We start from the raw sequence: 17470 nt of genomic DNA, 5'->3' as shown, positions 1-17470 counted from the left end.
GAGTGTTTACTTACAGCTGTCCCATGTCTGAAATAGTATGATTGGGGACATTAACGAAGAGCTTGTTTGATTCAGTAACACGCGGGAGAGCCACGTAAGGTTGGCTGTGCGAAAAGCAACTGACAAATGGCTCTGAGCACTGTGGGACTAACATCTGAGGTCATCAGTCCCTAAAACTTAGAACTACTCAAACCTAACTAACCTAACGACATCACACACATCGATGCCGGAGGCAGGATTCGAACCTGTGACCCTCGCAGCAGCGCGGTTCCTGACTGAAGCGCCTAGAACCGCTCGGTCACCGCGGCCGGCAGCAACTGAGATGCCGGCAACACACAGCGTCAGACCTCGTGGTTAGTTTATGGTCATGATATAACACAAGCTCACCAGAAATTGTACGCATCTAAAATGAAATGGTAAATTGATAGGAGTACGCGGGATTTGGGGTGAATGTAAATGTCGTGTGACTAGGGCCTCCCGTCGGGTAGACCGTTCGCCGGGTGGAAGTCTTTCGATTTGACGCCACTTCGGCGACTTGCACGTCTATGGGGATGAGATGATGATGATTAGGACAACATAACACCCAGTCCCTGAGCGGAGAAAATCTCCAACCCAGCCGAGAATCGAACCCGGGCTCTTAGGATTGACATTCTGTCCTACTGAGCACTCAACCACCGGGGGCGGGCGCGATTTGGAGTGTAAAAATCGCTTACGGATGCCACTTCACCTCAAAATTCAAATTCCATGATGCTACATTGGAAAGATGTGATTTTAAGTCTCAGTGAGTGAAGGGTTCTGAGGAGAGGGTAAATGCGTGAAGCTATCGATCAGAGTTGCGTTGCGCCTCGATTGTAGAACAATTTTCAATAGAGCGAGTTAAAGCCTGCTGTTCTCGAGCTGCAGGAAGTCTTCAAAATGTAATGAATAGGCACCCAATTACAATGTAGACTTAATAAATTCATTTTTCGTAGCAAATATTATAAGTGAAACCTATCAAGAGAAGCTAAGCATTGTCGTTAAGATTTTAACACACACAACGATATCAGTAAATCCATATTTCGTAATGAAATATGTTTCCTGTTAATTTGTATGCTTAAAGATAAGATTGTGGCACTTATTTCTGTCTCTGATTTAAACTTTCTGTAATACATCTGTCACTAACTTAAAAAAATTACGGTATCTTCTATTGGTTCATTAGTATAGCCTGCTTTGATACTATTGTTTCTTTGGTGTACCAAGCCGTGACGATTAAACATCCAAACTACTAAGCTGAGCAGACGATTCTAGATAAAATTATAAATTACGATATCTTTTATATCCATGATTAGATTTTGATGAAATGAAGCCCACGTGTTGTCTGAATCTACGCTCAAGTTACCTGTGAAAACCTTACTAAAATTTGCCTAGCAGTTTTGGAGATTATCATGTTCAAACAGACAAATACATAGACACAATGGTTTTACAGTTTCATCAGGTTACCTTCCATTCGGAAAATGGGTGCACTCAGCGACCGTTATGTGACTTATAAAGTATAGAGGGCAGCAATCAGTCGTCCATTTTTAGATTGTATTACGCAAATACAGATTTCGGCTAGTAGCCAGCCATTCTCAATGTACTATTTTCTATTCTCATTGCAATTAAGTCCCTGTTTTTCGGGCGTCAGTCACAGTTCTTTGAATATTCAAACAACTGTGACCGACGCTACTAGCCGAAGTTTGCATTTGAGGTAATAAAATCTAAAAAAGGACGACTGACTGCTGAACTCTATAATTTATAAGGTTTTACGATTTGCTATTATTATGTAGATATGGCCACCAACACTTCAACAGTGCAGTACTTATGTAAAATGATAAACAATAATCAGTTACTTAACTAACATTTCAAACTCATTGGCAACGTAACAACAACATATTCAGTGAAACCCCTCCCCATGACTCGTCCACAGTGGCTGCAGAACAGGGTGGAAGCCTCACCAAAGAGTGGAAGCACGGCCATCATGAGAGAGAAGATCCAGCCGCAGAGCATGATGTAGGCGGCGTGTCGCAGCGAGAGCCGCTTGTTGAGGTGCATGGCGTGCGTGATGGCGTAGTTGCGCTCCAGCGTGATGACGGCCAGCGTGTAGACGCTCAGCTCGGCCGACAGCACGCCCAGGAAGCCGGCCAGCTGGCAGGCGGCCGACATCTGCCACGGGATGGCGAAGCGCCGGAACTCGCCCAGCGTCGACGCGTCCACCACCGCCAGGAATCCTGTGGCGCACAAAAACGTGTGGCATTTCATTCTACGACAAATCAACGGGGGGCCCACAGTCTTTTGTGAGAAGGTGGCTAACCTCTGGCACTCATCCTACGTCGACACATTCACCACTCATAGAAAACCAGTTAACGTAAAAAAAATTTGACACTTACCCCACTGTCACCAATCATGTGACGTACAAAACGTGACATTTCACTCTCTGGACATATCAAAAGACAGCCCAGAGTCATACACTACATGATTCTGAATTTCTGCCATCGAATGTCGACTCATTTACGACTGATAGGACCTCTGCGACGTACAAGGCACCTGACAGTTCACTCGCTGCAAAAGTGATTGTACAGCTACAAAAGCAATCCATTTGGCAGATCACAAGCATATGCCATGAGGACCTTCCCCTACCCCTCCCCCTCCCCCCGCCATCCTGCCAACCCATTTCCTGTTGACATGTCAATCCCCAGGGAACTTTCGGTAGAGATGAGATACATCAACTTACCATTAGGACAATTGACGATAAATTTTGCTAGTTAACAAACTGACATGTTGCAGATATCAAGCACATGTCGAAGGGTCACTGGAGCTTATTGGACGCTGACGTATCCATCTTATCCAGCTCGACCATGATGTCTGATATAGGAGATATGATACTTGATACTCAGGACCATTGACAGTCGGCTAAGGCAGTCAACCAAGCTGCTGTCCGCGTTCACTGCTGCGTGATGTGGAAATGGGAGAAATCCATCAATAACGGGTCTACCAACTCCTCAACAACTGTTGGCACACGAGGAATTTGATTCAACTCTCTCACTTATATTGACAAATACTATTAATTCGTTTAGCAATCTATCGATTATCAGCTCTCACGAGATTGGTTGTAAGTTTGATGTCGTTGGGGGCTATCGCGTCCACTATATGCTAGAAAGTTTACCGCCACGAGAGTACATGGCCGTCTTAAATTACGTTTGCTACACAATGAAGAAAATTGTACTAGCCCATGTTGACAGTGCATGACGCTCTCACGACGTCTAATAACTTTTGGTGTCCTACATGGAACTCTGTCAGAGCTTGTGAAAACGTTATCTACAGATGGCAACGGGGTCTTTCGAGTGGGCTTCTTTGATTGGCCGTTGGTCTTTGCCCTAGCGCGTCACATTTATGCAAAATCGCAAACTTGAGACGACTGTTTTCATTAATTTCCCGGAGAGAAACCTCATGCTTGTCGTACGTTCGATTCTTATCTTGAGCAAAAAATCAACACAATATACAATGGTGTGCAAAACTTAAGGACGAATTTAAATTTCGCAAGATGTATCACCGCCAAGTGACATAGCTCGATGGTACTTGCGCCATACACGTCAGCAACTGCTACGGTAATCTACAGAAGGTAACTAAAAGAAATAAATGACGAGGCGAACAGAAATGACACTTCTATTCAAGGACAGTAATTAACGTGAAGCCATCGCGATTTATGACTGTTCCCTGGACATTGCAAGAGGTGGGATATGGTTCTCAATAGCTTATGTGATCACCACGGATGGCACGTACGCCCTACACCGTGGTCTCACGCTAGGCAGAAGTTTGACAACGGTCCTCTGCCAGCACAACTGACACGCGCTGGATGGTGCATGTGGACGTCAACGCGAGTCATGGCGTAATGTTCTGAACTGCGACCAAGGTACAAATGTTATGTTTTTTCTGTGTTTAAAAGCGACTGCAAACCGACCAACGAACTTGTAGATGACGTGCTATATGCCGAAGAAACGGCAACAAAACGCAAAAAATACGCCGGAAATAACGCCAACAAATGTAATAACCATGCTGTCCATTGTCGCTTAAATTAGTTTAGTAGAGAAAATAAAATAAATAAAAGCAAAAGTAGTTTGCATCAAGGCGGCCCACAATCCAATATAGTTGATTTTACGCAAACACGGACCAGTGGAAGAATTTCAATACAAATGTGTCTATTTATGCCCATTTGGTAGACATCAGCAAGTGTACTTTGCTTCGGGAACTACGAGCGTCTTTGAAGGCAGAGAATTCAGAATTCATTAACTGAATAGCACTATTCAGCATCTTAAGGAATAAAAGTGTTCTTATTATTATTACTCGAACTAATTACGAAGTCTTAATTTACAAATCTTGTAAATTTTAAGTCAGTGGAGGCGTGAACTTACGTCGATTCTGCTTGCTTTACGCCGCTGAGATTTACGGAATTTGGTTATATGTTTCTTCTTCCGCCATAACTACTTCTCATTTTTGACCATGAATACAATACTGATTTTTATCGGACTTCCTCTTCAGATGCAGGCAGCTACAGTGACATGACATTAGCATAATGCGCGGAAGAAAAGAAAACTTTAGTGGTTTTTCACTAGAAAGAACTCTCACACTTCATACTTTCATAAAAATTATTATTCAGGTAACACAATGTCTACTAAACACTTCTCACCGGAATATGTCTCCTCCCCACGAGAACTAAAGACAAAGACTTCTAAATAATTGACAAAAATTGAATGCAGTTTCCAACATTTTTCATTCGCCTTCCTGCGTAGCAAAATACATCTTTTCCGACGCTTACAGCGGTCGCGCTAATGATTATTATCATTTTTGTCGTAGCTTTTGGGGCTTTTCCTTACGTACCTATACAGATTACATTAAGAACTGCGGAAGTAAATCTGTGCTAACATGCTACTAAATTGTCCAGTCAAAACTATGGTATTTTCAACAGCGTTGATATGATGTCGATACTGCTTTTGGAACTACAACTAAGTTGCCTTGACAAAGGGTGCCCGACATACACAAAATGATCGTGATCCATTGCTTGTGGCACTAACTGTTGTAAGTGGAAACCACCTAAAAACAAGTGTACTGTACTTTCTTTGCTCCCACATATAAAGCTAAGCACTTATTCAATGAACAATTCCTATTAAAATATGTCAACTCTGGAATTTTTAAAAATATCGCTGAATGAGCAGTGTCACGAAGGTAATAGGTTAAAAGCGGTCGGCTTTGTGGTACCTTTACACCCGCTGCAAGTGTGGAAGCTTCCTTAGTCCTGTCTAGACTTCCACTGCACAACACTGTTCCTTCCATAACAGTCTTCACTGTCTGATTTTCGTCAAATGTCTTTGGAGCCTAATAGTGGCTCTTTTTTCTCAACTAAAATGAACGAGCTCTCCTCTAACAGTCCCACTATCAATGGAATATAGAACAATATAAACTTGTAAAAGCAAACGTCTGCAAGAGTTTGTAGGTTAAAAATGAATCACGTTTCTGTGAAGATGACTGGACTTACCGAGATAAATGCCCATGAAGAAGTCGGCGGCGGCAAGGTTGCAGACGAGGAAGCGCGGCACGTCCATCTTGCTCCTGGAGAAGATGAGCACGAAGACGACGGTACCGTTACCCAGCATGGCCAGCAGGAAGACCACCCACACGCCGCAGCGCAGCGTCCACCAGTCGAACAGGTCTTGGCACGGCAGGAATGGACCTGTTGGAGCAATATGACATCTTAGAGACTCGTAAATCCTCTAATACTATGCAACACCAACTCTAGCGTAGAGAGTAGCCTCATTTGGGCGAATCCAGGATCATGATAACGGTAACCTGAGTGGATCCAAGTCATAGTTAAAAAAAAAAAAAAAAAAAAAAACCCTGAGAGCATCTCAGAATTATCTACGGCCTGAACGACACCCTCCATACATTGCGAATTCTACTCCTCTTTGAGCCGTCAGCGCATGTAACTCCTTCAATCATTAAAGATTTGAGCGACATCACGACTTGTCGGGCCACACTACATGTACTCCGTCGGCCTCAGTCCAGTTTTTATGATGTTTGGCTCATTCATCAAATTTTCTTGTCAATGTTCTTTCGGAAACTTGTTCAGATGGCACTGAATTCGCTGACAGCAGTTCCTCTTTGTTGTGAAATCGATTGTCACAGTCACTGCATGACACTCGATCAAGAATCTTCTAACTCCCACTGTTCTCTTTGCCTTGTCAGATGATTGCGAGTGGTACACCATTCCTTGTAGCACAACGGGCATTTCGCGCTGCTATATTTACAAATCGAGGACCTCCATTCACGGTGTGGTCATGTGTACGCCAAACACGACAGCTCCGTTCTGCGATTCTGTCAGGCCTTCACGTCGACTCATCTTATTGTGCTGATTCCATGCAGCCGATTGTCACATATAGAAACCTTCACTGCCATGACTTACTCAATGATGGATAGTCATACGACCGACTAATTCGAGTCCTGTACCATCTATATCGTTCCAAACCGGCGAGTGTGCTCTAAAGGAGGGGGGTGACTAAAATTTTGCCACAAGATCAGGCATATCGAACAAGAGCAACGGGAAGAAATTTCGAACAAGAAAATGTAAGCATGGTATTTCCTAGGAGTGAACAATCAAACTACATCAACACAGTACGATACATCGAAACAAAATTATGTACAAGAATTCCACGTCATTATAATGGAAACAGCTGCTTTCACTGTTGCTATCCAAAGTCCCCAAAAAGTGTGGGAATTTGCATCTCATGTCAAAATCTCACGTGATATAAACACTCTTCTCTGCTGTTTTGAGACTGAAGGTACTCAGACTCCAAACTGCGGAGAATCGTGGTTATGTAGCGTGAGATTTTGAATCGAAGGTATTCAGTCTCCAAACTGCAGAGAAGAGTGATTGTCTGGCGTGAGATTTTGAACTGAGATGAAATTCCCCGCATATTTAGGTACCTTGATAGCAATAGTGGAGGCACCTATTTCTATTGTAAGTACGAGTTCAGTGCTCTTTTATTTGCTCTTCTCGGCGCAAACTATTTGTATATCAAAGTGCCTCGAAAAGGAACCGTCGGAAATACTATGTAAGGCTTTTTTTTCGTTCACGTTTGCATTTGTTGTTTCCAGGTGGTTCTTTCTTATGAGGAATCACAGACAGTAATTTCGTTTCATTCTGTCTTTATTATCTGTGGAATTATCAACAGTGAGACGTAGAAACAAATGAAGAGAACTTCTGGCAGGTGCACGATTGTTGCACGTGTCCCCACGTCGGGAATGGGGAAGCTCCTGTGCTTGAGCACGACGACCACTAAGCCAGAGAAAGAGCCAAGAGTGAATTTGCACCGTTGCATGCAGCACTCATTTCTCAGTACAACGGCTTCATGCACCTGCTGCATACAAAATGTTCTACAGGTGTGAACGAAACGTTTATTCGCGGTCTATTCATTCCTGCCGCGCGGCGTGCATAGCGGTACATTGCGTCGCTCGGCGGCCTACCTGGCAGGGGCACACAGCGCACGAAGTCCGCGGCGCCGTGGTCGGCTGCGACAGTTCGACCGCCGTCGTTCTCCTCGAAGTACTCCTCCACGTAGGCCGGCAGGTTACCCGGATACGTGAAATCCGACCCGAAGCTCTCCCACAGGTCTGTCACTTGAGGCCCGAACTTCTTGCTCAGGTTTTCTGCAAACATACATCACATCTCGCAACCATGGATTGGAGCACTCACATACTCATTTATTTCAATACAAAAATTAATTTCTTTCGTACAGTAAAATAATTTATCTGTGTCCTGCATCTAAGGCTTCAACATATAACGATATAATAGCGACGTAAACACTGCTACGGACATGTTCATTTATTATTAAAAGTAGAGTTCTGCTACGCTCCCAGCATCTTGGTGCATTGTCTTCGTCTGGGGAGCTCCGGAACAATACTATGACGAATACAGCGGAAAAGTCTCTTGAGCCTCACCGGTGATTTCACACTACACCTGCAGACGATTTCCTGGTGATTATCTGGATACTTCCGTTAGATATAGGGCTTCGTTGCAGGGTAGTATCGTATTTTCAGGGGCGGTAACAATATCACCGAATACATGAGATCACAAGAATTCATATATTTAATGAAAAACATATACGTGTCTGGGAATTAGACAAACTGCAGTTTGTTTGGGACAACAAAAACACTGCAGGTAGGTTATATAACATACTCCCAAGCATTACGAACAGGCTCAGCATGCGGAACATTGACCCAACGTAAAGTGGGGAGTATCTCTTAAAATAACATAACCCATGCCTCAAACATATTCTGCTAATCATGTCGTCTGGATCACGGGGACCCGGGTTCGATTCCAGAACGGGAGTGGGATTTTCTCTGCCTGGGGACTGGGTGTTTGTGTTGTCCCCATCATTTCATCATCATCATCGTCATCATCGTCATTTGTGAACGTGGCTAAAATTTGACTGTGCAAAGATTGGGACATTTTACGGGCACTGATGACTGAGCAGTTTAGCGCCCCACAAACCAAACATCATCATCATCACCATCATCGTAATCATGTAGTTCGTCCGTGTTTCCAGGTGGTGAGAGATTACAGAAAATTTGTGATTTTCAGGCAACTGAAAAAGATAAAATCTCTCACCTACAGGTAATTTCATCGTGCAACATAGACCAAAAAAGCAATTATTCAACAATCGGCTCTTAATATCATGTGTATGCTCAGAATATGAGACTAACATCAATACATCTGAAGACCGAAGTAAAAGAAAATGGAAGGCACGTCTGAAACGTAATTAAAAGAATGTATTAAAGTGATAGGGCCATCAACATAAGTATGCATAGGCTCGAGGGTTCCAGAGACGTTCACATACCAACAGTGCCAAGGTAAAATAATGTAGTAATAATTTATCAAGGTCCGTATAGCTGTTGTTAAATGGAAAACATAGAGCTCTCCCAAGGCAGTCAATAACAGCTGCAATAAGTCGATCCCGACTCACTCAAGACCAAATACCGGCGATAAAGTGTATACAGGATGAACTCACGTATGGGGTATTCCTGTCCGAAGGACGTTCCTATAATGCTGCAAGTTGTTTCAGTAAATGATGAATACTGATCAGAAGGCACAGTAAGCTTGTTTTATCAAAATATTAAGGCAGTTAAAGATACATCTTAACACTGACATTATTGTATCTCATCATTTAAGTAGCGAAAAAATAGTAAGGCTTCCTATGGAGGGATACTTCGTATGGAGGGGTACTTCATACGTGATTTCTTTGCAAGGAGTTCATTGCAAAATGGAAGAGTGGCCATTTACGCCAAGCGTAATATCTCATTTAAAAGAGTGAGAATATCAAAACACTGTAAAAACCTAATATTTTAAGGGTGTACAGAAAAATTTGAATGTTCAAGCAAAAAATTTCGTTATAGGGCTCTACAAATCCCCCAGTCCAGATTACGCGATTTTCCTCTCCAGGCTTGACTCTCTGGTAGGCTTGGTTTTTAGGGAAGACAAGAAGTATATTTTGTGTCGGTATTTCAAAATAGTCTTTCTGTAGGATTCTCCAGAGAAAGGAATTTTAATGGCTATACCTAAAACTTACAGTATGATGCAGAGAGAAGTATTCCAAACAAGATTTCAATGAAACAACAGCACGTTTATAGACAATATCTTCATAGGTTATTTTTTAGTTCATGCCCGCTATGTAAGAAAAATTAATAACAGACACATACACAGACACACACACACACACACACACACACACACACACACACACACACACACACACACACACACACACACACACACGCACACACTGCAATAGGGAAAGGTGTCAAAGAATAGTCATATACCAAGTCAGTGAACAAAAGATTTAGAGATATGGGCCCACAAGCAATGCAGAGATCCAAAGCCAATCTCGAAGGAGAAACAGGGCGAGACTTCTAGCATACAGGCAATTTGAAGGGTAAAGATAACACATCTCTTCAAATACTTATTACGCTTTTGATAGCTCTTTCCCATGAAAAATAATTGCAGTCAATCATGCAGTACTAATAAGCAACTGATTTTGGTAACTAATGGCGTTAGAATATTATGTAGAAGAAATCGGGAGTTGCATCACAATCTCAAGGAGAATCAGAGCCCGCTAACAGGATTTCACTACAGACAATGCTACGTAATGCTGAGGAATGTCGTTAGACAGGCTACAACAATGCTTTACACCAAGAGAGTGAATAACTGTCAGAACAAAATTAAAGATGTATGGTCAGTTCTGAAAGAAATGTCAGTCCAGAATGTGAGTGGTCAACATAATATACCTCTCTAGTATGATAATTAAACTGTTAGTCATTCATCACAGATGTGAAAATATTTATTACTCGCTTGTCATCAGTAGTTGGCATGTTAAATCAAAATTTTATTGGTACAGGATGAATATGCAGTACCACTGAAAGCTGGTGTTCCGAGACAACTACATCATATGAAGGTACAGGAAACAAAGAGTCCCATGTTGACACAGTGGGTGTATTATTACTCATTAGAGTATGGAGTGTGATGACAGACATGAACTGCCTCAGACTGCGTTATATAAAAGTTTAAATGTAATCAGTCAATAGTCGAAACAGGTATAATATTGGGTAAAAAATTGAAAGAAGTTGCAATGTAATCATTTTGCAGTTCTGCATCTGGCGCATCTTATACTGTTATCTTTTATAAGAAATTTTATTTCAGCCTGTCTGAAGTTTGACTTTTGCAAGTTGCCTCACTCCTGCTTCCCTGAATGCTTGCAAAATCTTCTGTTTAAGAACAACATATTCTGATCATGTGACAGTGGCAATCAGCAAGTTACCTTGTGATTTGCCCTAGAAGCTATTGGCCATGGACTTTATCTAGAACTGCTATATACAGCGTGTCCCAATTAAACACCGACAGGCTTTGGGGACACTTTCATCACACCAAAAGAAGAAAAAATGTTTACTAAACATGGGCTCTAAAATGCATACCTTAAGAGCTATGAGCACTTCCTCAGTTATCATACTATGAAATGCATCTCTTCTACTTCAAGCTCTTTGCTTTCCATATTTTGGGAGGAGGGAGGAGGTAGTCTGGACCGAAACAAGAAAAAAATGTCATGTAAATATGGGCTCTAAAGTGCATTCTTGTTCAGTAGATGAGATGTATTTCACTAGACTCCATGTTTACTCTACTTGCATTTTCCTTGGTTCGGTCTATATTACTTCCTTCTAAATATGGAAAGCAAAGTCCTTGCCGTGGAAGACATCTGTTTCATAGTATCAAACATGAAAAAGTGCTCATAGCTCTTAAGGTATGCATTTCAGAGGCAATGTTTACTATAATTCTTTTTTTGTTTCTTTGTTAGGAACCTGTCCCCAATATTTGTCGGTGTTTTTTGGGACACTTCTATTTACCCTTTTCAATAGAGGATAAGACCTTAAATAAGTAATTTCAGCAGGTATCCTTTCAAGAAATTACTTTCCTACGTAATTTACCAGTAAGAAACTCTTAAACAAATGCTGTTAAGAAACTTTATTTAGTGAAATGTATGTAAATGCTCTTCTAGGTTTTCAGGGCTAGTCCTTATGGATACCAAACATTTTTTGATGTCTCTGGCGTCGAGTACTAATCGTATTTTCCAACTGGCTTTGTCGCTGCAAGTAATGGACAAGCATACCGATTTTTTCATCACTCTGTTACTCCCTCCTTCCTCCCCAGCGTAACATCTGGTACATTTCTTTCTAAACGCCTGACCCTTTTGCTCAAGGGATTGAATATGTAAAACGCCCCTTATATTTTTCTTTTAATAATTAGTTTACTCAATTTTATACCAGTCGAAGTAATGAAAGGGTTTCGTTGCACGAGATACACAGGTGGCTACTAAACTGAAACAAGTGCCTAAACCAATCTGCAGACTGCATCCTATAAGTATAGGGAACAGTTTTTTAACTGGCTGAGAAAAAACGATTTCGCTTTGTCTTTATAGTCATTTGTTTTTTGAGACCATTCCAGATCACTTGATAACATTCAAGAACGTTATAAAGATGATCTGCCCTAATTGATTTCGGAAAGTAACTGGTGCATACACCTCATCACCGTCCTATATGCCCTTATAATCCACAACAGGGTAGTGGAATGTTGTGTAACATTTTCTAACACTCTGGAGAATTCTAGAACATTGTCGTTCTAGAAGATTCTCGAACCTTTTTTATCCCGTTTTATACCACTCTGGAACCCTGTAGAAAGCCCTTGAACCAGAAAATTCTATAACATCCCAAAACATTCTGTTTTGAACAGTTAAAACTCAGAAACATTTCGGCCAGTCCCAGTTGCTTTGTCACTCGGTTCCCAGCTCCTTGAATGGAGTCTGTAAATGGAATGCCAAGTTTGACTCCCATGTCTTAGTAACTAATCCACGCAATTCCAACCGACATCTTCATCATGGACAAGGGATGGAGGGCTACCATATGTAACCCACAAGGGGCTGGCAACGAGGTTGGGTTGTGGAGCTGTAGTGGCACGCACAGACAAACTACACTTGGACTTACGTATATGATCAACTGAAAATGACTTAAGTACATCAATATATACTTATTTTCCCAGCAACGAGAATTATAATTGTTTCACTAGACTATATTCTCAGGTTTTGATGAGGAATTTAGCAAATGCGGTTGCAGTGCTTAGTGCTCGGTGCAGCACTCACGGAACTGAGGCCAGATATCGGTCAGGCTGGAATTCCAGAGGCTCATGTCGAACTCGGAGTCCTCGGGGAAGATGACGGCGTCCTTGAGGGGTGGCTTGGGAGGCAGGTCGGGTGGCAGCAGCGGCAGGAAGGCGCAGCAGTGGTAGGCGTAGGCCAGCATCAGGCGTTGCACGCGCGGGAACCGCTCCGGTGGGGGGAACTCCCGAAGCTCGGGGTTGTTGAACACCTTCAGCACCAGCAGCCGCTCCAGGCCGGCCGTCGGCAGCACGGGGAACGTGTTCTCGCCCAGGTTCCTGTGGAAGACGCAACAAGTTTGAGAATTGTGGTTCGATAAGCCAGGCAATTAAATGTGATCTGCAGAGTATCGATGTAGATGTAGAGGTGTTAAGTAGGGTACTTTAGTGATGACAGCATGCAACGCCATATACACTGATCAACCAAAACATTCGACCTTTGCGCACTGGAAGTTTGGAGTGCTCCTGCTGGCGTTGCGGGCACGTGACGCAATAAGAAAAGTATGTAAGCCGAGCACAAGCTGATGGGGACTATGCTAGCGAAATTATGCTCTGCGAATGCAGAAATCTTCTGAGCTAAGCGACTTTGCCAAAGGGCAGAAAATTATTATGCGCAGCCTGTGAACGAGTATCTCAAAAACGGCGAAGCTGATCGAATGTTCAAGTTCTACTGTCAGTGAGCATCTATGGAAAATGGTAGAAGCACACTGAAACAACCACTACGCGCTAAATGGTTGGAGGTCCTCGACTGTTCACAGAACGTGAGCTTGTCTGCCTTGTAAAGTAGGGTATATGGCGATCTGTGGCAGCCCTGGTGAAAGAGCCAAATGTTGGTGGATGCACATGTGTTTCGGAGCACACCATTCAGCGCACATAGTTGAACAGGGGGCTTAGCAGCAGACGACCATTCGTGTTCGCGTGTTGGCACAAGGACATCGTCAGTTACGATTGTAGTGGGCTTGGGATCATCTAGGTTGGACCACGCATCACTGGAAACGGATCGGCTCGTCGGACGAATCAAGATTTTGCTACACCAGATCCTTAGTCGTCTCCACAAACGGCGGCATCCAGGCGAACGGCTGACGGAATGTGTACCGCACCACTGACGCAGGCTGGTGGGAGCAGTATTATGCTACTGCAGACATTCTCCTGCGTGTCTCGAAGTCAAAATCTCTGTGTAGCGGTTCGAGGAGTATTATAGTGAACTCACATTAATGGCTTGGCCACCAAATTCCCCTGATGTGGATCCGATGGTTCCCATCTGGGTCGCTATCGAGTGCCATCACTGCGTATGCAAATCAGCGGCCAGTTATTTGCGGGAATTACATGACTTGTGCGTAGACACCTGGTACCATAAAGCTCCACAAATATACCAACGAATTGCAAAATCAATGATACGCAGAATCGGTGATATACTGCGTTAAGATAACCCGACACGCTATAAAGCAGGTGGTCATAATATTTTAGCTCGTCAGTGTAAGTGTTACATGTGATGGCGTCAGTAGCCTAGTACTGGGCTCCGTAGCTGACGTCGTTAGTGCATTCTTGTGGGGCGCCACTGTTTCGGAATTAGTCGGTTCGAATCCTGGAGGTGGAATAATTTTTCATTGTGGCAAATAGTCGTGTACATTACTTCATGACTAGAAGTTGCGCCAAGTGCACTGGTTACCTTCATCCGTGATCACAAGTCACTTCAAGGTGCGTGGCTGTGGGGGAGAGAAGCATGTTTCGTGCCGGTTCCCTCTTCATTGTTCCAGTCGGGAACAGTTGTTGGTAAGCCTCCATGTGAGTTATAATCCCTCTAATTGTCCCCTAATTTTTTTCTTTTCTTTCGCTATATGAACGTCCGTCAAAGTCACATACTGGTTTACTCTTCTAGTAAATAGGCTCTCGGAATTTTAACAATAAACTACAGCACGCCGCACAATGCCTCCCTAGTAGCGGCTTCCTCTGGAGTTGGATGAGCAGCTACGCGACTCTCTCGCTTACTGAATGAAGCTGTGACGAAGCTCGCCTTTGGATCTTCTCGTTTCTTCTATCAACCGGATCTGGTAAGGTTCAAATGGTTTAAATGGCTCTAAGCACTATGGGACTTAATATCTGATGTCATCAGTCCCCTATAACTTAGAACTACTTAAACCTAACTAACCTAAGGACATCACACACATCCATGCCCGAGGCAAGATTCGAACCTGCGACCGTAGTAGCAGCGCGGTTAAGGACTGAAGCACCTAGAATCGCTCGGCCACAGAGGTCGGCATCTGATGAGGAACCCAGACCAGTGAGCAGTAGTCAAGTATCTGTCGAACAAGGTTTTTGTAAACTATCTTCTTCGTTAATGGACTGGATTCTTGACTATTGTTCCGCAGAATTTCCTATCATTAGCTTTATGTGTTCTTCCCAGTTTAAATTACGGTATATGCATACTCTGAGATCTTTGATGGATGTGACTGTTTCCAGTAATGTTTTGGTGTGCAACTAACCTTACAGGGGAAAGGATTAGTTACAGGAAGGGTGTCCGCTCATCCTGCACCACAAACATTCCTAAATCCAGCTTAACATGTGGACCCCATGAAGATACGGAATAAAGACCAGAAAAAAGAAGAAATATGAATAGATGGAACTGAAGAAAAGTAAGAGTTCAGATAACTTCAGCAGCCTATTGTAGGATATGACAATGTTTAGGTGTAGCTTCCTGTACGTGCTTAGGAAAGCTGTCTAGCGTAACACAATGCTTCACCTTTTGTTGCTGTCATAGTTAAGAGCTTGAGACTTGATCATGGACGGCAGTTTTTTTTTAAATGTGCTTCTCTTTTTATCTGATCATAAATGACTGTTTATTTTATGCATTTAACAAGTTACGGATAGTTTACCGCTTACTTCAAAAAACGGTTCAAATGGCTCTAAGCACTATAGGACTTAACATCTGAGGTCATCAATCCCCTTGACAACTACATAAACCTAACTAACCTAAGGACATCACACACATCCATGCCTGAGGCAGGATTCGAACCTGCGACCGTAGCAGCAGCGCGGTTCCGGACTGAAGGCCTAGAACCGCTCGGCCACAGCGGCTGGCTTATCGCTTACTTAATTTATAGTTGTTGGGCTTAGATCGGATGGGCGCGTTATTGTTAGGAACCATTAAAACATTACCTGTTGTGTTTCTATGGATTACCAACGTTTTCCGTGGTGGTCTGCTTCCTTCGCACCTACGGTTGATATAGTCTCTCGAAGTTTGTATGTAGCACACAGGTTGCCAATCTAGCTAGCGTACATTCTATCTGCATGATATATGCTTCAGCTTTTGATAGAGGTGCAGATTTTTTTATTCGTACGTAACTGTTATGTTTCCACTGCACGACACAAGCTCGATGCTGATTCACTATGGTAACTCCACTACGCACCAACTGTATTTTGTCCTACAAGTATTATATTACAGTGTTCACAACTTGTCTCAGTATTATCAGTTTATGGTTGTATTATACGTCGGTGACATTTTCGTTAACAATGGAAAATCCAGGATGAATATAACAATTATGAGAAGGAAAGTTGCTAGACTGCAGTCGTGTGTGTGAGTTGCACTAGCGTGTGTGTGTATGTGTGTCTAGTGTTGACGAAGGCAGAATGGCCGAAAGCTTTAATTATGAGAGTCCTTTTGTTGTGCCTATCTGCGACTCAGCATCTCCGCTTTATGGTGAGTAGCAACTTCCCTTCTCGATATTGATATTTTCGTTTAATTTATATGTAACATCTTCCTTCACTAGTTTAATGTGCGATCTGTCTGATAATCGATCCATTCCACCTGCTTCTTTACCTCCTTTCACTTTCATGTTCTTAAGACAACGATAGATGTCAGAGGAACCTAATAAATCTGTGCCATTAATACCGGGTAGTCATAGTTAAACTCTCCTATTCAACACGTTATAACACGGAAAATAATTACCGCAAGAGTACCAAACTTGGTAACTATAATGTCCAGAGTATGGGCTGCATGATTTCCATGCGTCACAGCGCCACCGTCTAGTTCCAACTATGGCCACCAGGGCCGTGATCAGTCATCGTGATTCATAATCTCACACACCTGACCAGTCGCAGTGGACTTGTTGACGTGTCAACATGAGCTTGGACAAAAGGATCAGGGCATTGTTGGTGAAGCTCTGTTATAAAAACAACAGCAATGCTATAGCTGTACTTCGAGGATATCGCGGGCTGAAAGGATCACGGTAAAGTCCTCTTTCTCCACCTGCTGTACGGACCGTGATGAAGAAGTTCGAATCGACTGCAGAACTGGGCGTCGCTCCGGGAAGAGGCCGTCGACCGATTGCACCACAGGTGGTTGATGAAATCGCTGTTGCTACGGCAGACAACGCCGCGCACAATTACCTATCGTCAGACAGTGCGCGCTGTGTCATGGCAGTTGAACGGCCTGTGTTCCAATGTACGGAAGGTTCTACGAACCATTCCCAAATCGTATCTGTAGAAGATCCACATCGTACAGCAGCTTGCACCAAAAGACTCACAACGACGTGTTGGCTTCGCTCTCCACTTTCTCGCAATCATTGAAGTTGACGGGGGCTGGCCCTGGACCATTCTATAGACAGACCAAGCTCATTTTTCTCTGGCGGGTGAGGTGAACACACTACATTGTCGAGTGTTGGGATCTTCACCTCCAATAACTGTGCGTGAGGTTCCTCTGCATGGTGA

The 17470-nt window shown here is 43.1% G+C and overlaps 1 protein-coding gene across 1 annotated transcript in view; it reads right to left on the bottom strand.

Annotated features, from left to right (window-relative positions):
* The window catches only part of LOC126095459 (lutropin-choriogonadotropic hormone receptor-like), a 669001-nt gene that overhangs the window by 28642 nt on the left and 622889 nt on the right, over positions 1–17470 (bottom strand). The window contains exons 13-16 of the mRNA XM_049910251.1: positions 12750–13042; positions 7534–7716; positions 5549–5743; positions 1974–2246 (exon numbers count right to left, since the gene is read on the bottom strand). Coding sequence (XP_049766208.1) covers positions 1974–2246; positions 5549–5743; positions 7534–7716; positions 12750–13042 — 944 coding nt within the window. The remainder of the gene's footprint in view (positions 1–1973; positions 2247–5548; positions 5744–7533; positions 7717–12749; positions 13043–17470) is intronic.

The sequence above is a fragment of the Schistocerca cancellata genome, chromosome 8, assembly GCF_023864275.1.
Source record: "Schistocerca cancellata isolate TAMUIC-IGC-003103 chromosome 8, iqSchCanc2.1, whole genome shotgun sequence".
Lineage (NCBI taxonomy): Eukaryota > Metazoa > Arthropoda > Insecta > Orthoptera > Acrididae > Schistocerca > Schistocerca cancellata.
This window is presented reverse-complemented; position numbering and strand designations above follow the sequence as displayed.